The sequence below is a fragment of the Microtus ochrogaster genome, chromosome 18 (genome assembly GCF_000317375.1).
Source record: "Microtus ochrogaster isolate Prairie Vole_2 chromosome 18, MicOch1.0, whole genome shotgun sequence".
In the NCBI taxonomy this organism is placed as follows: Eukaryota; Metazoa; Chordata; class Mammalia; order Rodentia; family Cricetidae; genus Microtus; species Microtus ochrogaster.
This window is the reverse complement of record NC_022020.1, coordinates 40,440,541-40,466,106: the sequence shown is the minus strand read 5'-3', so window position 1 is coordinate 40,466,106 and position 25,566 is coordinate 40,440,541. Positions and strand designations below refer to the sequence as shown.

At 40.9% G+C, this 25,566-nt stretch overlaps 1 protein-coding gene across 2 annotated transcripts in view; it reads left to right on the top strand.

The window, feature by feature from the left end:
• The window catches only part of Cep120 (centrosomal protein 120), a 59,759-nt gene extending 43,978 nt beyond the window's left edge, over nt 1–15,781 (top strand). For both annotated transcript variants that reach the window (XM_026783479.1, XM_005356110.2), the window contains 3 exons: nt 1,583–1,681; nt 12,688–12,833; nt 14,053–15,781. In XM_026783479.1, coding sequence (XP_026639280.1) covers nt 1,583–1,681; nt 12,688–12,833; nt 14,053–14,290 — 483 coding nt within the window. In that variant the 3' untranslated portion in view covers nt 14,291–15,781. The remainder of the gene's footprint in view (nt 1–1,582; nt 1,682–12,687; nt 12,834–14,052) is intronic.
• Nucleotides 15,782–25,566: the final 9,785 nt, after the last annotated feature.

The window sequence follows — 25,566 nt, the reverse complement described above, 5'->3', positions numbered from 1 at the left end:
GCCCTCTTCTGGCCTGCAGGCATACACACAGACAGAATATTGTATACATAATAAGTAAATAAATAAATATTAAAAAAATATTAGGGATTATTGATAGGAATGAATTTGTGCCCTATATGTGCCAGTAAGTTTTTAGGAATAAAAATACTATATGCAGAATGACACATGTGTTTTCAATTAGTATACATAACTATAAAATTATGAATTTTTGAATATTTATGCAAAACTGGTAGAACTGCCTAGTTTTTACTGTTGGAGCAGGTCCTTAGGCCTCACCCTTGGTTTGGTCCAGGATGCAGACCTTGTCCAGGCCCATGTGCATGCTCTCAGAGACTGTCTCTGCTCCTCTGAGGTACAGCTTGTTGTTAAATTACCAAGTGAAGTGTATGAATCACGGGCATAAGTGGAGGGATTATCTCCAGTAATCTCAGCAATATCATTCAGCTCAAGATGCTTGAGTCTGTTGGGAAATGTCAACACATCTGAATCCAGGCACTAGGGATTTGTAAAACAGAAAGACCTCCAGTCCTAGTAGTCATATATAACTGCAGAGAATGTTCTGGTCTTTTGTGACGGCAACTTGGCAGTCTGCTTTTCCTGTCATTTTATTTCGCTCTGAATTTTCCAACATTAGAATTTTTATAGTGTCTTCATTTTTGTTTTTCTCATAAAACATCAGGAGTTGTATGTATGGGAAAAACTAAACTTGATTTTTAAAAAGCCAGCTAGTTCAGAGTAACAATATTTTACTGTAATTCAAGCAGATTATTACATTATCACTTAATAGTAAAACTGCTGGCTGCATGAATTTGTTTGGTGCATGGTTTTTAGCACTGAGTGAGTACATTCCAGAACATAGCCAAGTTGGCTTTAGTTCATGCATAACAGATTGCCTGCTGCAAACATAAATAACCAGATTTTTAATTGAATCACTTTAGTGTTTTTCTTTATATATTTCAGGAAAGATAGAAAATAAAAGTGAGATGTGTGTTATTAAGGAACATTATTTTTCTCCCTCTTGGGTTTATTTTAACATTCTTAAAATATTTTTACATTTTTGACTTTGCATCTCTTAGTAATTTGCTTTCTGATAAAACACTGCACAGTTTCCAGTGTTTTGTGTTTTTTGCCAAAAGTTAAGAAAGTATCTCAGCTCTCCTTATTACAAGACAGAATCCCACCTAATCATAGGCCTTCAAAAAGGAAGATCAGCCTTCTGAGATCAGAGCACAGGCTGAAGAGGAATGTTAGCAGTCAGAGCTGTCTTTTGTTAAAAATAAATGTATTTTCATTCTGTGTAATATACACATTTAAATACATTTATAGTAACTGTCTGGAGGTTAAGACTAATTCAGTTCTTTTTAGTCTAGCCTGCAAGGCAATAAAAATAATACTATATTTTAAACAAGAAAATGTTCATGTGCCATAATATTTATAGTAAATTATATAACAGCTTTAGACTGTGTCATATGTCATGCTGTATAAACTCTTTTCTTAAGCCCGACTCTTTGTATATATTATCTTTCAGTGATTGCACACAGTGGTATAGTGTTTCACTTGATATGATTTTAATCACTGTTAGGTTGAACTTGAAAGAAAGTTGGAATCTGCAACCAAGTCTAAACTGCATTACAAGCAGCAGTGGGGACGAGCTTTGAAAGAACTTGCCAGACTCAAGCAGGTATGTGGTTGAGAGCAGACTCTGTCTTCTCCTGGCTACTTTGTAAGTTTCATGTTTGACATTATGTGATAGAAGTCTTCTGTGGCCTCTCCAGTGCTGTGGTTGAAGATCAGGGCTGTTTGGGTTTGTCTTTTAATGTGTTATATGCAGAATCCTCTTTTCACAATTAAAAGCTGAAGCTTTCTTATTCTTAGTTGTCAGCTGTCTTGTTGAAATAAGCAACTTAATTTCACTTGGAAGCAACTGATTTCCCTTAGAACTCATTCTCATTAGGCTTCACTGAAAGGAACACTTTTGGGAGAAACTAAATTTACCATTTCTTAACATTTAAGAGCATATTTTAAAATGATTTTCATAGGAAGACATGATTATTCAACTGTGATAGCTGTCGTTGAGAAATTTTGCATAATTTTAGGTTTAAAAGACTTAATAGTTTTCTGAAAATCCTTGTTGGCATTTTCCCTTCTTAGACAAGAAAGTTATTTTCATGAGAAATGTATCTTAATTTGGGCTATAGTTTTTTCAAATGATTAAGATCCATGAGCATATGAATCAGCTTACTTTGAATATAATTAATTGAACCTATTAAAAGATCATGAATAGTTAATTTACTCCAACTTTAAAAAAATGTATCAGCTTTATTTCTGAATAAACCTGGTATATAATGTCTTTCGGATTTATAGATTTAGAATGTTTTCATAAAATTACATCAAATACTATTCAATATCTTTGTTGTATTATGCTAACGCTTATGATCTTTTTATAGGGTACTACTAGACTATATGGGAATTAAAGAGTACTAGACCATATGCCAGTGTAGCTTATCGTTGTGTTCAGATTGTATGCGTTATAGGTAGATATCAAAGTATTAGATAGTACACAGAGTGGATTTACTCAAGTTACAAAAGTTGTGTGTCTTTTATTTGAAATTGTTTGGACCAGGAATACTTTGGATTTCAGATTTTTTTCCTATTTTATAATATTTGCATATGTGTAATGAGATGTCTTGGATATATACCTAAGTGTAAACTTAATCTGTTTGTGTTTCAGTTCTACAGTAATTATATAGCCAAAGGGTAATTTTTTTCCTTTTTATAGTGTTATGCCTGTGTAGTGCCATCATGAACACTAGAGCTCAAAAATTTTGGATTTTAGAGCTTTTTACATTTTGCATTTCAAATTAGCAATATATTATTTTAATGCTGGCACTCTAGCATAGGCATTTTGCACAGTAATAAGGTCTTCCTAAATCAAGATACCATGCTCAGTGTATGTACATAAGTAAGACATGGGCCTCACCCTCAGGGAGCTGAGAATTTAGTATTATTGCTAATTAGTATTAGTAATAAGGAAGAAACAGTTGTAACCATTGCCTGAGCACCACACAGAAGAGAAAATTGTTTATTGTGAGTTAGGACGTTGTCTGGTGTCAGAAGGGTAGAGTTCGCATGGAGATGAGTCATTAGGATATTAATAGCAAAATTGGTTGTGACATAGCAAAGTAGTAGTCGCTATAATGACTGCAGTGGTTACTGCAAAGAATCACGAAGTGAGAAAGCATTTTAAAACATAGAGGAGAACCCAATTTCCAGGGCATCTCTGGTAAGGACACTTGGAGCTTTAATTGTAGTGATAGAAATGTAACAAGATCATTCATGAAAGATGATGCCAAGGGCTCAGCCATAGATTCTGGAAAGGTTTTCCGGTTTGGGAAATACAATTAAAGAAGCTGATTGGAGCTAAGTATGCAGTGTATACCTGTAATCCTAGCATTCTGGGGGTGGAGGCAGGAGGATTGCCATGAGTGTGAGGCTAGTCTGGATTATGTAATGAGTTCCAGGTCAGCCAGGGTATCATAACAAGACTCTTAATTGGAGCAGAGGAAGGACATAAGATTTGCAAACATGAGTGGGCATTTTAGTTTTTTAGATTTAGAAGTATACAAGTAGCCAAAAATACACATTTTTTTTAAAAAATTTGAACTCAAGCGAGGGAGTCCTTGACTAGGGAGCAACCTGATGAGGGACGGTGTGTTTTGTTTTTTTTTTTCCTGAGGGCGTAGTACTACCCTGTACCAAATAAATCTCAGTATTTTCATTTTAATTCTAAAATCTCTGGGTAGCCGATCATATTCCTATTTTACAGATGAAGAAATGAGGCTTACTGTTGTCATGTAGGCTCACGGAGATACAATATGGGAAAACTAAGACTGAAGTCCAAACTCTTTTGTTACAGTTTCAGTGCATAGTTGACAAGGTTTTCCACAAAGCAGAAGAAATGAGTTGGCACCTACTAGTAGAAAACAAGGGTGTGATCGTCTGTTAGTGAGAGCAGTTGGGATGAAAACTAGCTATCTTTGAGGAAGAGGCAGCTAGCCTTATAGTCATGATACCAAGATACGTAAGTGGCATTTAAATGTAGGGAGGAGGCCTTCTGGAACAGGGAGCACGGAAAGTCACATGCTACTTCTGAAAGGGCTCTCCCTAGGCTGCCCCAGGTTGGCGTTGAGTTTACAGTGCTGCCGCCTCAGCCTCCCAAGTCTTTGGGATTATGGGTATTAAGCCACCACATCAGGCTGAAGTAGGTTTTTGTTTGTTTTTCAAGACAGGGTTTTTCTGTGTAGCATTGGCTGTCCTGGAACTAGCTCTTGTAGACCAGGCTGGCCTCAAAAGTCAGAGATCCACCTGCCTCCCAAGTGCTGGCATCGACGGTGTGTGTTAACTGAAGTTGTTTTTAAAATAAGTAAGTTATGCTTTAACATCTAAATGCCTGACTCTTCAATATTCCAGTGTAAAAGGATTTAAGTCACTCTTTTTAAAAGGCTATTGAATATGTGTGCAGTCATAGCTAGTCCAAGTTCAGCCAGGATTATGAGAGACCCTGTCCCAAAAGTAAAAGGGTCGGGGAGGGCGGTTGGCTCCGTTGGTCTGTGCTAGCCGAGCCAGCATGAGGACCTGAGCTTTAACACCAGCATTCCTCTGAAAAGGGCCAGGTGCTGCAGGGCGCCTGTTAGCCCAGCCCTGGAGAAGCTCACAGAGGAAGGTCTCGGCGCTTCTGGCCAGCTAGTCTAGCCAAATTGGCACGCTCCAGGTTCACTTTGAGAGTCTCTATCCCAAAGAAAAAAGATGGAGAATGATTGAGGAAGACACTGATGTCAACCTCTGGCCTCCACAGGCATACATGAAAACACGCCCTAAAAAAGGAACAAAAACGAAGCCAAAGATTATGAGATCTTCCCACCCCCTAAATTCCTCTTTGCTAATCCTGCATCCTCACATTTTGGTATCGTCTAGATCTTCACATATACACTCTATTTCCTATTCATTCTTTCTTCCTGTGTATTTTCACTTTGTCTTAAAAAAATTGGCAAAATGATTTTTTTATTTGTTTCTAATACGAGAGGATATCACATTCAGTTTCTTTCTCTTGAGTTGCTGTAAATTTATTAAGAGAGAAAGCTATTGAATTTCTCCAGAACTTAGTCCATTAAAGAAACTGAAAGCTACACCTTGAGGTGGGGAGAGGGCACAGCGGGTAAACACACCCGCCCTACTTGTGAGGACCTGAGTTCATATTCTCGGCACCCATATAAAAAGTGGCATGGCATGTGTACCAGGAACCCAACTTTGGTGGGAGGAGCTAAGTCCCTCCTGGGAGCTTGCTGGTCAGTAGTCCTTAATCAAAACAGCGAATTCTGCAGACTCAGCGAGATACCCTGTCTCATCATATAAGGCAAAGAACACCAGGGGAAGAGAGTCGGTGCCCTGCTCTGCCCTGCACATGTGCGTGCATAGGCATGGGTATCTGCTCACATGTATGCATCTCATACACACACGGCAGATACATACACAATAAATATTAATTTAAAAATAGCAGTCCCTGAGTGAGTGCAGTGTGTTTAGTACTTTCTTATTTTAGACTAATTTTATCCCTTATCCTGTAAACTTTCTGCTTTAGAAACAATATTATAAACAACTTTTGAGGTCACTAGGAACCTCTGATGTTTTGCAGACCATACTGAGATGCAGTAATTTAAGGAAAGCAATAGGCCTTGGGGTCTTCATAGTGAATTATGCGATGCCACTAACTGGTTTTGGGAGATTAAAATTAATAACTTCATTAAATTGGCACATTTCATATGTGTGAAAATTCTAATTTTTTCCATAAAACTCTTTTATTAAAAACACATTTATTTTGTGTTGAATATAAAATTGGAAGTGTCTCTCTGCTTTTGTTCAGAGAATTGTTTGTGCAGCTTTTTTGTTTAAATTGGATTAGTACCATGTTAATTTTACATTGCCTCTGGTGAATAGCCACGAGGCTGTAATCCCTGCCAGTAATGTGTCATATCAAATCCCTCTGGAGGGCCACAGAAAACATTCGTGTAGTACGGATTAGACGGTGAAAGCCATATCTTAGATTGTTAATAAATGTTAATGACAAAATCCAGCTGGTAAGTCTTGGAAATAAGATCTAATGCTTGGTGCCCATTGCCAGAACATTGTTTAAAGAGACATTTCCATTACTCAGAAGTGACCTAGTATAGTCAATTTGTGAATTAAAAAATTGTAGTCCTCCAGTTGTTTAGAAGAAAACTCTCCTTCTCATTCTCAGCCTCAATCCAAGTTGTAAGTTTTCTAAAGGTTTTTTGTTTGTTTGTTTCTTAGTAATTGATGGTGGCTGCTGTAATAAATATGACATGAAATGAGACCCTATTTAAAAACAAGGAAATGATACTCTTTTATTCTGGGTTTGGGACATTAGGAGTACTTGTTTGATTTGCAGAGGCAATTTAGTTTCTTTTTTCTCTTTGTGGAAATACGCTGTAGAGCTGTTTTTAAACTGGTACCTAAGTAAATTCTTGAATAGTAGCAAATACCCGAGATTGACATTTAGAATATGAAGGCCGGTGCAGACAATCTGTAAGTAGAATAAAGGCTGCTATTGTTTAAAAATTAGTGAATCATTATTATGAAATATGAATTAGTCATAAAAATAGAACATTTTCACTATGTTACATATTTAAACTCTTGTATGTTTGTTCCCAGGACAGGAAACAGAGCTAAGACTTTATTTAGTAGCACGTGGGTCCCTTACCATATTTGTGCACAGTAGATGTGTTTAAAACTAAGCCAATATATTTAGTTAAAGCAACGCAGACTTCATCGGCTGACATCAGCACTATCTTGTCCAGCCTCCTGCGTATCCACTCGGAGTAATTAATTTGATTAATTTATAAGTAATTTAGCCAAGGATGGGGATGTAAATCTTTGTTTAAGAAAACAGTTGGAGGTCCAAGTCTTGGTTAAAAACTGTGTCTTGAAACCATCCAGGCCCTCCTACTGACTTGTCAGCTCTGGGTTATTTTCAGAAAACTTGACTTGAGCTCCTTAGTTTAGTTCTGCGTTTTTCCCACAGACTTGGATGGTATGTGTGAGTGGGAGAGTAAGTAGTGGCCACTTCGTAGCCGCTGTTTAGTCTAGTGTATGCATGTTTACATCTCCTTTCTGGATTTATAGGCAGGCAGGGCAAAATAAAGATTATACTCACTTGATTGAGGAGCCTTTAACCCGGAGCACCTGGCAGTGGGAAGCGTTTGCCCTGGCCCTTGTTTTTGCAGTTTTTGCAGGCATATGTAATTATTAACAGTATGGCATGCTTGCTTTAAAATTCAAGGCATTTCAAAGATTTTTGGTATGTTTTAGAATAAAAATGTTTCAAGTTGGGTGGTGTTGTTAAGAAGTTCATTTTATGAACAACTTCAGGAGCCTGAAGTTAAATAGTCAACTTCTGGTTTGTTTTTCTCCTTTTAGTCATACTTTTTCTCGTTATGCAGATTTTGTCAGTTATAGTGGTACATATGTGTAATCAAGCATTCTGGAGGCGGAGGCAATAGAATCAACCAGCACAAGTGCCAGGCTAGACAGGACTCTAGTGAGACTACGCAGTGAGAATCCTGGCTCAGACAAGTGTAGGTGCCACACTCGGTAATGTAGAAGTGAAAATCAACAACGCTCTCACCTCCTCCCCACTGGAGGGAATCATTACCGTGTGTCTGCCCATGTCATTTTCCTTTCTTAAAATAACTTCTCCAACATGCGTTTATGTGTGCACCTGTCAAAGCTCAGGTCACACGTACGTCTGCCTTGATTGTTCTCCACTTCATTTCTATTGAAACAGGGTGTCTCAATGACCTTGGGGCTCACCAGCTGGCTAGCCCGGCTATTGGTGAACCCCTGGGATCCTCCTATCTCCAGTTTCCCAGCACTGTGGCACAGCGCCATGCCTGGCATTTAATGTAGAGGAAGGTAGTGCCAGTGCACACACTTTGCCTTGGCATCAGCGCCTTCCAGACCGAGCTGCTCTTTTTTTTAGGTTGTGCCTTCCTGCTTTCTTGTGAATACCATTACCCTGAATTTTAACATTTGTTATTAATCTTTATCACTTCAGCACGTAAAACATTGAAAAAATATATCCAGGTAAGCCTGGTGGCATAGAGCTGTAATCCCAACTCCTCGCGATGATGAGGCAGGAAGATGATTGCAAGACCAGCCTGGGCAAGTTAGTGAGGCCTTGCCACAGTGAGTGGAAGCAGGAGAGAGGAGGAGCAACATAGTCAACCCCTTCCGTCATCTCTGCATGGGCAGTGGGAATAAACTGCCTAGCCTGCTTGGGCTTCCATGTTTAATGCCTAGCAGTGAGCAATTTTGAAGTTCTAAAAACCTTTGTAAATAGCATTATTTATCTTCATGAAATAGTTTCATGGAGTAGTCTTGTGTGAAGGCACCACAGTTATGCAGCTTCTATATGTAATCTTTAGTGAAACTGCTTTTTACAGGTTTCCATATGGAAAGCAGTCCCGAACAGTTCTCACACAAGTAACAGTTTTTCTGGTAGAATTTCAGATACTAGAAGAATACATTCAGTTTTTCTAACTTAAACTTTACTAAACATTGCTCAGTTATTTCCCGAAGTGACTGTGCCAATTGTGAATTTCCAGCAGTTGTACAGGGCTGCAGATGTGGCTTGGGAGAGCACTTGCCTAGTGTGTATGTGTAAGGCAAGCTCAAGCCCAGTACTGCAAAATCCAGCACATGGTAGCACACAATAACTTCTCTTCACGCTGTTGTCGGTCCATGCCTGCTATAGATGTCTTTAGGTTTTCGGCTTGATAAAATTGCAAAAGTATTACTCTGCTCCTAGTCACTAATGACTTATTAGCATCCTTTTTATATGCTCGTTGGCCACAGTAGTCCTCATCAGTGGAAAATCTGATTGTCACTTGTTTGATAAAAATGTGTCAAGTAATCTAGACTTTGGAGTCATCAAATAAGAAGTTTAAAATACTACAATTACTGTGCTCTAGGAAATAGGTGACATAATGGAGAAATTAGATATTCTTAAAAAAAGTAAGTGAAATTGAGAACTAAACAAGAATTAAGAGCATATTATTAACATAACAGAAACAGGCTATGGGAATTAGAAGATAGGTTAATACAAGTATAGAAACTGAGAAAGGGAAACTAGTGATTACAGCAAAGAAAGCATAAAGTGCAGGGTAAGGACTAGGAAATGTCTTCATGTGTAAGCATTTGATTTTATATACATACATATATATATGTGTGTGTGTGTGTCCTCCTCCTATATCCAAGGAGATCTATAAATGCTACACAGAATGAATGTATAGGAAGCCATACCTACAAGCATCATACTAAAACTGCCCAAAAGCAAATCAGCTTGTTGAAGGCCATCCTAAGGCACGGGTAGGTAGGAGCACGCGTCTACTGAGCAAGGGTAAGGGCAGAAGGTGACTTTTTTTTTTTTAAATAACAGCTCTGGATGTCCTGGAACTTGCTTGATAGACCAGGCTGGCCTTGAACTCACAGAGATTGTAGTTTAGAATGTGCCCTGCTCACAGGGATACTGAGCTGGAAACTTTAGTAAAACTCAATAACATGAAACATTTCGTAAGTAATTTACTTTTAATTACCCATTTTAAATTCAAGACTATGGTAAGATTAGAAAATATTTGAACTCAAAAATAATAAAAATGCAACACAATAAAATGCAGTGTATCAGAGCCTAGAGAGAGATTTAACCATAGCGGGTTACAAAGTAAGAGTCTGGTTTTTGGACAGAGCTAGGGAGATAACTCATTCAGTAAAGTACCCTCCATGCTGACAGCCTTGTGTTTTAACACCATCACCTGTATAGAAAACCTGGCATGGTAGCATGTGCTTGTAATCCAGCACTGGGCAGGCAAAGATAGGCAGGTCTTTGTCCCACACCGACCACATAGATCTGCCTACCAGTGAGCCCCAAGTCTCAGTATCAGCTCAAAATACAGGGTCCCTGGACCACACACCCCAGGTCTGCCTCTGCCACATACAAAGTTGTTTCTTTGAGAGGAAGTCTTAGAAAAGTGAGGCTCCCTATCAGTAGCAGAATGTTATAAAGGAGTGAGGACCCCAGATCCTGCCAGTAAATGAAGAGATTAGGATGCTATGAGCAAGTGCAAGTGGATTTGATAAACTACCTACGAAAATGACTCAAGAATTAAAAATAATTGTATAGCTGTTAGACAAATTGTAATGGGTAATATATACAGAAAAAATACTTGATTCAAACATTCGAATTTAAATGACCAGTGTAAGAATAACTCTGACCCCATTGAAAAACAAACAAATAAGAACTTTTTTATAAGAGACCATAGCACAGTAGCCTGATAGAGGCTAAGGATGGACTTTTGTCAGATACTGCAGTCGAGTATTGTGTTAATGCATGGGTAGGAAGTGTGTTGGTTCAATGCATCCACAGACATCCTCACACATGGGCGGGGACCCCACCAACACTGTCCGTGTCCTCACACACGGGCGGGGACCCCGTCAACACTGTCCGTGCCCTCACACACGGGCGGGGACCCCACCAACACTGTCCGTGTCCTCACACACGGGCGGGGACCCCACCAACACTGTCCGTGCCCTCACACACGGGCGGGGACCCCACCAACACTGTCCGTGCCCTCACACACGGGCGGGGGATCATGCCAACACTGTCCTTAAGTTGTTTAGGGAAAAAAACAAGTCTCAACTCACACTGTACCTAAAGCCAGTTGTGTACATACTGATTAAATGATGCTTTCAGAAGGTACTGTAAAAGAATATCTCCAGGCTGGAGAGATGGCTCAGTGGTTAGGTACACTTGCTGCTCTTCCAGGGGACCAAGCTTAGTTCCTAGCTGCTATCCCAGGTGTCTCATAGCAGCCTGTAATTCTAGCTTCAGGAGATCCAACATGTTGGCCTGTCCTCCATGGACACCTGCACCCATGTACAGTACGTACCCACACCCATCAATAAGTAGATGTGAAAATAATATCTTTAAGACTGACACAAGTCAAAGAGCGAAGAAAGAGAAGGCCTGCTAGGAAGGAATTGAGGGAACCATGTAGGTTATGTTGAGATTAAGGACTTCTGTTCATCCCAAAACACCACTGAAAGGTGAAAAGGCAAAACAGAGTACTGGGAAATGTTTGAAACATAACAGCTATAGGTTTTAGTTAGAACTTTATAGATATGCATATCCAAATGCCATTAAAATGTGTTGAAACTCTTTGAAAAAATGCAAAATAAAATCAGGACAAACCACTAAAAGAATTTTTAAAAAGAAGAAAAAAAGATCTCTAAGTGTTGGTCAAAAATACATGGCCCAGGAACTCTCACACTGGCTATTGAGTTGAGTAATGGACCACCTTGTCCACAGTTGGGCAATATTACCTAATCCTGCAATTGTTGTTTTCTGACCCAGGTATAGAGCCAGGTGAGATGCATCGTCATCTTAACATTGCCGCATTTAGACTATAAAATTGGAAGTGGATGAACTGTGTCCACTGAGTAAAGACTGTGCATTACTGCGAGTGATGAGCCGCACAGGGCAGTACAAGTAAAAGAAGCCAACACAGAGTAATCTGGACTTCATAGTCCTGCACAGAACTCAGAATGATCAGCACTTACTTATGGTGTTAGAGCTAGTTTGGAAACTATTAGTGTAGTGACTGGAGAGGGTGTGTCGTGGGGAAGGGCAGACTCAGGAATTGTGGTAAGCCTTTATGTGTGTAATTCACATTGTAAATTCAGCAAAATATCCCTTGCATCTAGTCAGTTTTCCATTTGCTATAATCAGAAATTATTTTAGTTAGAAAAAAATGAACTGGGCGTGGCAGCACACACTTTTAATCTCAGTGCTCAGAAGGCAGAGGCAGGTGTATTTCTTGAGGTTCAGGTCAGCCAGAGCTACATAGTAATATCCTTTCTCAAAACAACAATAAGACAACACACATGCGAAGGATGCCACGTTGCCCCTGCTGTCTGTGTGAACTGCCCTAAGGAAAGAATAGCATTCGTCTATAGAGAAATAAGTGGGTGGACTTAGAAGCTCCATATTACATTGTGTAGGCTCTTATGGAATCACTCTTATGGTAGATTCTCCCTTATAAATCGTAGACTATCTTCATCCTATAGAGTACTACATTCCTTTCATTGTTAATTTTTTAAATGCAATTAAGGTATATCATTTGATCCAGTTTTGTTTGAAAAAAGAATATGAGCTTAGAATTTCATATAAGCCTAGAGAAAAAAAAAATTGTTAACCAAACTTCTTGGGTTTAATGATCAGAGACTGTTGCCAAAGTTCTGAAGACACAGTGGTGCATAGGTGCGGATCCTAGATGCTCACAGATGCAGGTCCTTCTGCAATCTGTTGTGCTGACAAGCAGCTGCTCCTACCTCACAGTCTTAGACACTGTAACTGTTCAGCAAACCCCCATCCTCGTTGGCCACGCTTTATGATGTCAAAAAGAGAGACGGATAGAAAGATTATCAGGAGAAAAGTGGGGCATTTCTAAGTATCATGTGACCCAGAATTGGTAGCATATTGTCCTATCCCGAGTCCAAGTCATAGAAATGGGCACATTCCCAGTGATACAAGCCAGCTTTTCTGTTTCTTTTAAGAGGGAGCAAGAAAGTCAAATGGCTCGCCTTAAAAAGCAGCAAGAGGAGTTGGAGCAGATGCGGCTGCGTTACCTGGCTGCCGAGGAGAAAGAGACGGTGAAAACTGAGCAACAGGAGCTGCTGGACATACGGAATGAACTGAACAGGTACCCGTTGTCACAAGGATTCCTTTGTCACTAACATGGGTCTGATATGACAGCCATTCAGTTTGGTCTTCCTGAATTAAGGAGGGTACTGAACAAATACACGCATGCACGTTTGTGTTGATGTGATATAAAGCATGTTTAAAGAGTAAGATGCATTTTTGTATTATCTACAAATTTCATAGAAAAATATCAGTCCTCATTTACCAAAATATTGTTTCACACATAGCATAGCGCTTTTTAAATTGTTTTGAAGGTTTGTGCCCCAAGATTGTTTGGCATAAGTAGCTATTTGATGAGTAAATTTAAAGAATATGCTGTGTTCAGATAGCAAAGGTTGAGTTACAACTAAAGACACAGAGTAAAGGATTAAATGATGACGCATCTCAGTGATGGAGCAAGCACTAAGAAGCGCTTTAGAAGACCAGCCGTGCAAAATCAATAGTTGAGGTAAAAGTGAAAAGATAAGACGAAGCACTGCATATAGAGTATCACTGCAACAGTCTGGGGCCAGAGAGAGGGCTCAGTGGTCTACAGTGTGCACACTGCCCTTCCAGAGGACCTGCGTTTGCTCCCAGCACCACATCAGATGGCCCACAACTACCTGTAACTCCAGCTCCAGCCGTCTGACACCTTCTGATGGCAACTGAACTCCTGTACGCCCCACACTCAGACACAAATGTCACAAATAATTAAACATAAATATTTTTAAATTAAGTAGATAAATGCATCTTAATTGGGAACAAAATATTCATTTTTAATATCTGGATAAAATTGAAGATCATTATTTTCTTCTTTATACAGGTATATAACTTCTATGGTTTTCATGGTGTCTGTGTTTACATTCTGTTTTGTTTAAGTGTCAGGAGCTGAACCAAGGGACTTAAATGACAGACAAGTGCTGTCCCATTGACAGTGAGCTATGTCCCAACCCCTTGCTTTTATGTTTGAACCCATCTTGCTCTACAGTCCAGGCTGACTGGAATTGTGGTCTCCCTGGCAGATGCCGGGCTTTGGGCATGTTGCACTGTGCCTTACGGTTTCCCTGCATTCTCTAAGTGCAAACACAACTTCTGACCAGTCAAGTGGAATTATTAGTTTTTGTTTTCTTCCTGAAAACACTAGTAGAACCTGTGAACTACCTTGCTTTTAAATAGTGCTATTAGGAAGACTAAAATAGTTTTTTTGTCTGCTAGAGTGGTGTTTGTTCTTGACTCCTCAGGTTAAGGCAGCAAGAGCAGAAGCAGTACCAGGATTGCAGAGAGATCGCAGGTGGGAAGCTGGGCAGCCCGCGGGGCTCCGCGCCAGACGATGGCCTGGATGACTATCTGACTCGGCTGATAGAAGAAAGGGACACTCTGATGAGAACCGGTGTATATAACCACGAAGACCGGATAATTAGTGAACTGGACCGGCAGATCAGAGAGGTTTTGGCAAAAAGCATTGCCAGTAATTCATAACATTTGGGAAATCTTTGCAGGTACTCTAGGTCTGAATTTTAATTTTTTGTGAAATCCTCAAAAGCAAGGAAAATGACTATTTTGGAATGTTCTTTTTAATTTTTATAAGCTGAATTTTATATGTTACTGTATATAGTATTTATTTGATCTTACTTACGCTACCTCTCCTATGCTGACTTCATTTGTAATTGTATTTTACATGCTCACTTAAAATGACTTTTCAGTGTTCTTCAGTTTAAAATCTGTCGTCTGGCTATACAAACAGCTTTTCACAACTTGTTCTGGGAGAACTGACTGCAGTAATTTCCAGCTATATAATTTTTCATACTGAGCCAAATGAGTATGTGTTGCACTTTAAAAATACTGTGCCCTGCTCCCTTCAATTGTAGATATCTTTAAGTTGAAGCCAATTATAAATGTAGCCATTTTTTAAAATCATTTTATATGACCAGTCTTTTCCCCTTATTTGCAGTCTCAGGCAGAGAAGCTGTATGGCATATTGGGTGACAAATTAGTCATTTGTTTAAATGCAGTTCATGCAGATTAAATTTAAGAACAATTGAATACCAGATTTCATGGTACTCTAAGAATATAGTAATAGCTGATCCGACCTTCCCTTACGGGCTCCTGCTCACGACTGTGAGGTTGTCGTTAGCAAAGTTATAGGTTGCCTCTGTTCCTCACTGCGCTGTCGCAGCTTCAGAAATAGAATGTGGGGACAGACACCTAAAGGCATTAGCTGAAAAGACAAGTGAAGCTGAGCTTATTTTTTATTCTTTCTACAGTCATTTTTCAAAGGCGCCTGAGAGTAAGTTTATACAGAGCCATGTCCTGTAAGCCTCCAGAGTCCCTTTGTATCGTCTTCTCCAGAGCCACCTCTAGCCTCATGGCGGCACTTAACCACTATCTCCACCTGACACTGAGCAGGGCAATCAGCAAACTCCCAGTTCAGGTCAGATCTTAAAATATATAAAGTTCAAAAATTCTGATTCCCAAATATAACAGATTTAAGCGTATACTTTAGGAAGGATGTACTAATTACCAGTAACTTCAACAAAAGCAAAGTAGGTTACATGGTAATGTTCTTTAAGTATATTTCTCGTTTGTGAAATTGAATCCCCTATAGGCATCATATGCTTCTTTTTTTTAATGAAGTCTTAGTCTTCTGAAAGCAACCCAGGAGTAAATAACAGAAGGGTAACTGGAAGCGAGGGTGATGAGACAGATAATCATAGCACGGATTTGAAATATGAATTATGGTTACATGTTCCTGATTTTTCCTGACACACGGATGGAGCAAAAGTATTTTTGTTTTGGAAGATCCTGGCCCAACGCTGGCTCCTCCACCAGGATCTTAAGAAGCCTGGAGCTTTCCAAACACTAGAGGGTGCCTTAGAGTTAACAGAAAGGACTTGGCTAAAGTGTGTGTGCTGTGCCTTCTAGAAAGCCATCTCTGAGCCACCGTAATCTGACAAATAAAATCCTAACTGTGTGATCCTTGAGTTCTGTGGTCTCTTTCTAGATTGAGTGGGTACGGTGCTGGCTTCTTCCTGCATTTCCATTTTCCCAGGTACTTCTGCTGCACATTTGAAATGTCTTCACATGAGGAGAGACCGAGAGGTACACATCCCATTCCTGCAGCAGTGGCTGTGACATTGTCAGCAGGCTTCCCACTTCACTCGGGTCATTTGGTTAAGTAGTTGTCAGTGTGTGGGCATGACTGCAGCAGCTGAGGAGTATGTCTTTGCAAAGTCTGTAGCTGTGTACAGATAGAGTGCGTCGTGTTTGCTCAGTGGAGCTAGCCCTGTGCCTTTATGCACTTTGAGAACTCCTTTACAGGGCTATCCCAGTGAAGCAGATACGGTGTGTAGGGGCGGTCTGAGCATGTTCTGGGGCTCTGTACCAATGGAGGAGGTAACAGTCATCTGACCAAACGATTTTCTCTACTGACTGGTCAGAGGAGTTCCCGGCTTGTTCCGGTGTTACTGTGTGTGTGAAGACACCCAAGGCTGGACTGACCTGGTCATTACAGCTTATGGGAAGGACTCCCTCTCTGTAATAGCTGTATGTGGACTTTTAAATTGTGGTCTCACTACTGTTGCATCTGGCTTGCCTCCCATGATTTTTTAAAGCTTTTGAAATTTAATAGTGTGTGTTTGCATGATGTGTGGGGAGTGGTATACTGCGATGCTGGAGCATTGTGGGGACAACTGCATAGTCTTTCCTTTCCCTGTGCCTTGCACGGCTCCTGGAGGTTGACCCCAGCTTGCCAGGCTTACACAGGAAGCACCCTTGTCCCTGAGCCATCTTGCCAGTTCCCTCCAACATGATATTTACTTGATAAAGTTCATTTTCCACATAAAGTACTATCAAGGTGTATAATTTCATGGCTTTGTATGTTTACAAGGTTATGCTAAAGATACTAACAAGCCTAAAGTGTCAATTTGCTAAATGTAGTTCCTGTAGTATAAAACATCAGATGTTAACTACTAGATGCACCAAGAAGGCTGACATATGAGTAGGCTCAGCTGCTCTTTTATCCATCATCTGAATATCGACCGTCACTACTACAAAGAAGGTAGCGTGGTTGAGCCTGCTGCTGCTGGAACTGGGCCACAGATAGGAAACATGTGCAGCCACTGCCATCGGCCAGAACTGCGAACTGGACATGCTGTAGCCTGTGGGTTCTGTGAAGGACACTCAGAACGTAAGTCCTGTGACGGCAGGGACCGGGTTTATCTTACTTTCTGCCCCCACTAAACTAGTTCTTGCCATTTGTCGGGTCTCAGAGAGACAGGACACTTACCGATTGCCCATGGGAGATTGGTTCTAGTACCAGAATCTGTGAAGACTCAAGTTCCGTTTATTAAGTGGTATAGTGTTCACATACAGTTGTTACATGTTCTTCCATGTATGTAACTCCCCTGTAGAAGATATGTCCCCTAATGCAACTAAGCTTTGTGTAATTTGTTGTTATGCTGTGTCATGAAATGAACAATGAAAGAAGCATCCAGATGTTCGGTCCAGATGCAGCTTCTCAGTGGTTCTGATCCACAGTCCTTAGATACAGAAGTGGACTACATTGCCAAGTCCATATGGGGGTGAATAAAGAGACAATCATGCATGTTTTGCCTATTAAGGTTCAGGTTCTCCTGAATTCGTGGCATGAATGACTGCCCTTGCGAGTTCAGGGGATTCTGTTTACCAGATTGGTAAAAATCAAAGTTTTAAAGTTATAGACACAGAAAACAGAAGAGGGCTTTCCAGAGGGTTGGGAGTTGCTGCTCTCGGTACTGAAATAGGTGTACAACTCAGTATTCCTTAGCTGCAGGACAGCACAGTAAAATGCTGGAAATGCCAAGCTCATGGTGTATGTTTTACACCAGTTGAAAACACCTGCCGAGTTTTGCCTGCCTTCATATATCCTGCTTCCAGGCCGAGTGATCTCTGCCCGGGTGTCACCTGTCCAGCCAGCCCTTCACACACTTACAGTACCTCAGTGAACAAAAGCCTAAAACTGAGAATTCTATTCTTCCTGTTATATAACATTAAAGACCTGTTGTCCTTCAGAGAAACGAGGAAACAAGAAAAACAAAGCAAAAAAAAAAAAAAAAAAACAACCAAAACTGCTGCTTTTTAAGTATAGCAGGCAGTCCAGACCTTAAATATTAATTTGAGAGAGAATTTTCTTATATATTACCAGTAGTCAGCCTTAGATGTGGTACTTTAGATGTCTGTCTTAGATGTAGCCCTCTTGTCTACATCTTGTTGGTTGCTGGTCTTAACTGTGAGAATGATTTGGGTGGGAATGACAAAATCTGCAATTACTTTTCCTTAGGATTTAAAAGCTTACACTGATGTCTGTCCCTTGGTGACCATAGCCTTGGAGCCTGCACTTTACAGTGTATCCTTTGTCCGCCACCCTCTCCACAACAGTTGTGTCTAATTGGTGGACCATCTGCATCCACAACTAGGGAGACAGAGATGGAGCTCATCCATCTTAAGGTAAGTGAGAAAGAGATTTGCTTAAGGACCTCATTTTTACTGAGCCCCAAAGAGCAAGCAAGCTTGACACTCTTTACACAGTGGTTCTCAACCTGTGGGTCAAGATCCCTTTGGGGGGGGGTCACACATCAGATACACACACACACACACACACACACACACACACACACACCCTGCATATCAGATGTTTGCATCATGACTTATAACAGTAGTAAAATTACAATTTTGAAGTAGCAACTAAATAATTTTATGGTCCAGGGGTCACCACAATGCGAAGGTCCCAGCATTAAGAAGGCTGAGAACCATTGCTCTTACATAACCTTTGGCAGGGAGGTGGAATCCACCACTGTCAGGAATGTAGCAGTGGGAAGGCCACCCTAAACTTAACACCTCTTTCTATTTGCTTCTCTGGGGGTTGTCTTGGTGTTTTCACTGGAAATGTTTGTACAGATGTAGGCCCTTCAGATACAATGTTGCCGAAACAGAGACTTAGAAGTGTAGCTTTCAAACTGCAAGGGCTGGAGATCGGTTTAGAGAGATTAATGTATAGATAAATAATTTATGGACTCATTCCTAAATGTGCCATAGTCCCTGGAGGCTTTTAAAGATGTGGTCATTATATTCTCAAGATTGTAAGAATGTTGTTTAACCTGTCATTCATAATAGGGACCTAAAATGAGACCCATTTGTCATTTCTTCCTGGAAGCATTTCACCCACAAATTCAAATAACTTATAAAAATCAGGCAGCATGGTTCTCTCCCGAGGAACTTGTTGACTGGTGAGAAGTAGATTAAAAGTTGGCTAGAACAAAGAAAAATATTGCGGCAGAATCATGCATTGCTGTGACGATGCCAGTGTTGTAGGAGGGTTGGCACAGTAGACAGGCTGTGTAGTCCACTCTCCTACGCTTCAGCCCGTTCTCACCCTAGCAGACCACACCGGACTGAAGGCATTTCCAGGGCTATCTAATGAGGTGACAAGGGTTTGCTCGGTAAAATTCCCATCCAGTTTCTCGAGAGAAATTCTGACTTTAACACCCTCTTGATTGCAGCTGCCTTGGTGGGGGGATTGAGCTACCCTTTTGTAGGGGTTGCCTTAGACCATCAGAAAACACGTATCTATGATTAATAACAGCAAAATTACAGCTATGAAGTAGCAACGGCAATAATTTCATGGTTGGGGGTCACCACCGCATAAGGAACTGTATTAACGGGTCACAGCATTAGGAAGGTTGGGGACCACTGCTCTAACAAGATTATTCTTACACAACTTGAGGTTGCACAAGATACAGTGTCCTGGATGTGGCACGTCAGAGCAAGACCTTGAGGCATTGGTATTCAGCACATAGCTGGCCTCTCCCAGTTTAGATTGGAGGAGATGGTTGAGCGGACTGCTTGCTATATCCATCTGATTGTTGCTTTGAGGAAGGACATTTCAATTCCTAATTTAGATTCCTTGTTGGCAGATGAGATTAATGGACCTTTCTTGGCTTCTGGCAGAAGTTTGTTTAGGTAACTAACTGAAATGTATAAAATTTGCACAAAGAAAGTAAAAGTGTCGAATGAGAAATAGGTGTGTAGAATAGTTTTTAAAACCCATGGGCTTTTCGCTTTTTGTCAGTAAAAGTTGCATTGTCTGCCACAATCAGATCTAATATCTGCTGGGATTAAAGTGTGTCTAGCAAAAGGAAATGACATCCTGTACAGGAATAGGAAAAAATCATACAGTCTGGATGAAACCATAAAAGACACCCCCCCCCCCCGTAACCAGAGTGATCTTGAGTAAAACGAACAAAGCTTGAAGGCATCAAAATACCCGATTCCCAACTAGACCACAAATCTATGGTAAACAAAACAACTTGGTACTGGCATAAGAACCAACATGTAGACAATAGAATAGAGAATCCACAAATAAGTATTTAAACAGGTACTATGATGCTTCAACTTGATTGGCAAGTTGATGGAATTTAGGATCACCATGGAAACAAATCCCATGTCTGCAAGGGAGTTTTCAGGCTGGATTAACCAAAGTGAGAAGACCCACCCTCCGAAATTGTGGGAACACCATTGATAGGCTGGAGTCTCAACTGAATAAGAGAGGCAAGCTGACAGCACTCCCTTGTGTCTCTGCTCCCTGACACTCCTTACACTCGTCCTGCACACACGGGCACGCACGATCTGGACTGCATTCTTGTCTCCCTTAACTTTTCCACCACTCTGGCAAAACACTGTGATCCAAGCAACTTAGGAAGGATTTCATCTGGGGGCTCACAGTTCTAGAGAATTACATTCCATGATCATCATGTGGGGAGCATGGCAGAAATAGGCAGGTGTGGCGCCAGGCCTAAATCTGATGCAGAAAAGTGAGAACGGCATAGGCTTTTGAAACCTCAGAGCCCACTCCCAGCCATACGCCTATAAAACTGCGCTTCCTATTCTTTCCTAAATAGTGTTCCACCAACTGGGGGCTGTCAGTTTCCAAAGAAATCTGGTCAAATCTCAGTCAATACCTGTGGCTTCTCCCAGAACTTTTTACAGTCTCCTACCCTAAACCTCACCAGCCCACAGGTTGGGTTTCTCTTACCCCAGCTTCTGATCCCAATATAACCCAGCCATTTTGGCTAGGGCTCTCTTGGTTCCTTTTTTGGCCTCTTGGTTCACAGCTCCTCTCTTGGTCTGCTTGCTTATGCTCCTCTTCCTCCTTACTCTTCCTCGCCCCACCACCCTGGTCAATCTGGACTCTTGCAGTTGCCTCTAGCTGTCCTGTCTCTCATATCTACAGTAAAACCAGTCTCGTCAACCTTACCTAGGGCAGTCATGTCCTCATGGTCATTCAGGGACCAAGTGGTCAAACATGAGCCTTTGGGGGTCTTTCTCACCCAAACCACCACAACTCTCAAACTGAGAACCGTAGTAAAACCCTCCCTGATAAGTGGCTTCTGTCAGCTGTTTAGTCACAGCGGTGAGACAAGCAATGAATACAAGGAGCAAAACACGCATTGGATCAAAACAGTCTCTGCAGTAAACGGCATCAGGGCGCAGGAAGCTAAAAGGAGAGTGCCAGGCAAAAGCCAGCTCAAAAAAGCTTAAGGCAGGGAGAAGCTTTGTGAACAGCATTCCGACAGCATAGGCAGCAAACGAGGGACCACACCAAACTGAGACGCTTCCCCACGGCAAATACTACTGTCTGTAGAAATCGTTTGATAGGACTTACAGGTTTATACTCTGCTTCCCGTTGCAAGGAAATTGAAGCAGTTTGTGAAATTATGCTTTATTCGGAAGGAAATTAAGCTTTTGAAGGAAGAAGAGAAAGTATACCTGACAAACACTAAGGGAAACACTCGTGAGCAAGATTAATGTCCTAACTTCTACGTCACGTGACAGAAGTCCAGCCTGACGTTGTTGGAATGTCACATAAAGCTAGAGAATAGGCTGGACTATGACTGAAAAAACATGGGATAAAACCGGAATCTCTGAACATGGCGAACAATGAGGGCTGATGAAAAGCCAAGGACAATGGCACGGGGTTTTGATCCTACTTCATGTTCTGGCTTTGTGGGAGCCTAGCCAGTTTGGATGTTCACCTTCTTAGACATGGACGGAGGGGGGGAGGACCTTGGACTTTCCACAGGGCAGGGAACCCTGACTACTCTTTGGACTGGAGAGGGAGGGGGAGAGGAGTGGGGGAAAGGGGAGAAGAGTGGGAGGAGGGGGAGGGAAATGGGAGGCTGGGAGGAGGGGGAAACTTTTTTTTTCCTTTTCTCAATAAAAAATAAAATAAAATAAAAAAAATAAAAAAAGCTAGAGAATAGGGCAATGGCAGGGAGTTGGCATAGCATGTGTGAGGACCTGGGTTCCATTCACAGAACAGCCAAAAGACCAAACAAATCAAATACCTATGGCAAGGAGAAAAGACTAGCTGAGTGGCCTGAGATTACTGAAACAGCAATAACTGCTATAATTGGATATAGGGATTCTATACACAGACACAGATAGCAAACCTTCAAACTATGCCTAAGTATTCAGAAGTCTTGAGCCTATATTAGGCCAGGGAAAGTGTTAAAATACTCAAAACAAAACAAACAAAACACAGACTTTGACAAACTAAGAATTCCAAGAGCAAAAGATGCTTCAAAATAGAGATTACCTAACTGAGGCAGGTGGTCTGGCTTACCTGGTAAAGGTGCTTGCCACTAAGCATGGCAATCTGAGTTCAATCCCACATGGGGGAAGAAGAGAACTCAGCTTCCGTGCTGTCCTGTGACATCCACAGGTGTTCCATGGCACACAGTTATGCACATGAGTACATGTGAACATAAGTAATTAATTAATGCAATTATACTAACTTTTCAAATATCAAAAGTGCCTAAAGGATCTCACATGCAGAGAGAAAAGCAGATGGCAAAACAAATTATAAATCTCCACAAAATAAAATAATTTTCAAATGGCATTTGCCAAACTTCGTTACAGTGTCATTGGCAAGGCGGTGAACAGGGAAGTCCAAAATGCTTAAATTCTCATGAAAACATCAAGTAAACAGATAACTGACACGATTTTGTGGTTGCTCTGGCAACCAGTCAAGAGTCTGAAGCAGCCAAGGGAACAGTCAGGAAAATTGCAACCCAAAATGTTCAGAAATGTGACATTTTGCCTATGTGTACTTCACCCCACCCCCAATACAGAGTGGTCTGGGCAGGAAGGGACAATTCAATTTCTTTTGCCTCAGGATAGAAGGAAAAGAGCAGGGTTTGTATGAGGAACTCAGAAGGACTGATGTCTGTGTGACTGGGCTCAGATCTGGTCACATTGGAGGCTACTGGAGTTACTGCTGGAGACAGAATTAGGGGCATGAGGACACAAGGAACATCTAGGATCTTAAAAGAAGCGGGGGAAGGAATCTGGAATGACCCACTTGGATACAGCCATACTCTCAAGGTAACTAGGAAGAGGGCTGGCATTCACATGCCAGGAAGAACACATTAATAACAATAATAATGAGCGAAAGGGACAAAATTTTTAAAAACTATTGAAGGGCCCTTATAAGTCTTTATGCCAGCTTGACTATCAATGGTTTTCAACCTCTGAGATGGAGCCACAATGCAAGCTAAGAGAAATGGTTCTTCCTTTAAATGCCAAGTTATCAACAGAAAGTCGTAAATCATGAAAATAAACAGCTAGGCATAGCCCACTAAAATAAAAAAAAAAAGACAAAAATTCCAAGAATCAATTCTGTAAAGAAACACAGGCTTCAAACTTTCTAGGCAAAGATGTTAACAGCTATCTCAAATACGCATGAGAGCCAAAGAATAGCATGAGCAAGGAACTAAAGGAAAGCATTCTAGAACAAAATGACAATATCAAATTGTCGTTGGGAGGTAAAAATATTGAAAAGACCTAGACAGACATTCTAGAGCCAGAAATGATAACGTTGAAGCGTTCACCAGTGGTTTGTCAGTGTCAAACAGGCAGAAGAAAGAATTCATAGACTGAAAGTCAGTTAAAATTGTCAAGCCTAAGTACGGGAAGAAATGTGTCTTATGGGACACCACTCTGCAGACCAATACAGTATTAGTATGAAAGTACCAGAGAAAGAAACAGGCAGAAGCAGAGAGTGTATATGAACAATGGTTAAATACTTCCAAGCATGAGAAAAATGTGAACATACAAATCCAAGAAGCTAAATGCCATCTGTGATGTTAATTTTGGTTGTCAACTTGTTGGGCATCAATATCCCCATAAAAACAGCCTTCTGGGAGCATCTGTGAGGGACCTGCAGTCTGGGTTAACTGGGATGGGAAGACACACCCTAATATGAGCTGCACAGGCATGTACACATACAGAAAAATATATTGCTTTAAAAATGGATGATTTTAATTTTAACATAATCCCAGTGTAACAGTGAAGAAAGTATCTCTGGGATTTACATAAAATAAAATAAAATAAAATAAGAAAGTAACCAAAACATATGAGCACCCAGAAATTCCCAAGGGAGGAAAAGGTGGAAACAAACCTTAGGACATGAAGAGTAGATGATAGCACGGCTGTAGTGAGACGTTCAGTATCTGTCATTGTTCTGATTTAAATAAACTCTCCCATTAAAGACATAGATAGTCATAGAAGGTCATAGACAGGTTGGAGGTACTGAGAATGTAGCTCATTGGCAAAATAGCTTATTACTATTAGGTCCTGGGATTTGTCTCCAATAAAACACACACACACACAATGAAACAACACATACAAAAAAATAAACAAATTTATAAACATGCGCCAAACACGAGGGTCACTAAATACATGAGGAATTAAAGGGAGGAGTGAAAGGCAGCAATAATGAGAGTAGACGCAGTACCCCCACTTTTGATAATGAATGGGTGAATAAGGAGGGGGATCAATAAGGAAATAACGGATCTGAAAGGCATTGTAGACAACTAGACCTAACAGATATATCAAAAATGTTCCATTTAAAACTGGAAAGATGGCGCAACAAATAAAAATGCCTGTTACAAGCCTGGCAATCTGTGTTTGATTCTGTACTCACGTGGTGGAAGGAGAAAACCGACTTGCGCAACTGCATTGCTGAACACACACACACACACACACACACACACATGTGCACACACACACACGTGCACACACACACACACACTAAATAGATGGGTTTTTTTTCACCCTTTTTGAGCCAACAGAAGCAGGTGACAGTCTTCTCAAGGGCACATGAAGCATTATGTAGGATAGAATACGTATGAGACCACAAAATACATCTAAGTGATTTTTATATTTGCGCTTTTCCTTGTGTGAATGCCCTTGTGCATGTGTGCATTGCGACCATGTGAGTGCAGCGCCCTCTGAGTCCAGAAGAGTGTGTTGCATCCCCTGGAACTGGAGTTACTGGTCACTGTGAGTTGCTCAGCGTGGGTCCTGGGACCTGGACCCTGGAGAGCAGTATCTTAAATCTGAGCAGTCTCTGGTGAAACTGTTAGGGAGAGGTTGAGAGGGGTGTCACTGGAGTGTGGGGGACTTTGAGGTCTCAAAAACTCACATCATTCCCAGTTAGCTCTCTCTCATGCTTTTGGATCAGATACAAGCTCTCGCCTCCATGGTTATAGATTGAGATACTCCATATTGTTTAGAGGCTAATGCTGTCAGAAGAGATCTACAAATTTAATGCAATATCTGTCAAAAATATAGGCATCCTCCTGAATATTAACCTTCATCAGGCGATGAAAGGAGACAGAGACAGAGACCCACATTGGAGCACCGGACAGAAATCTCAA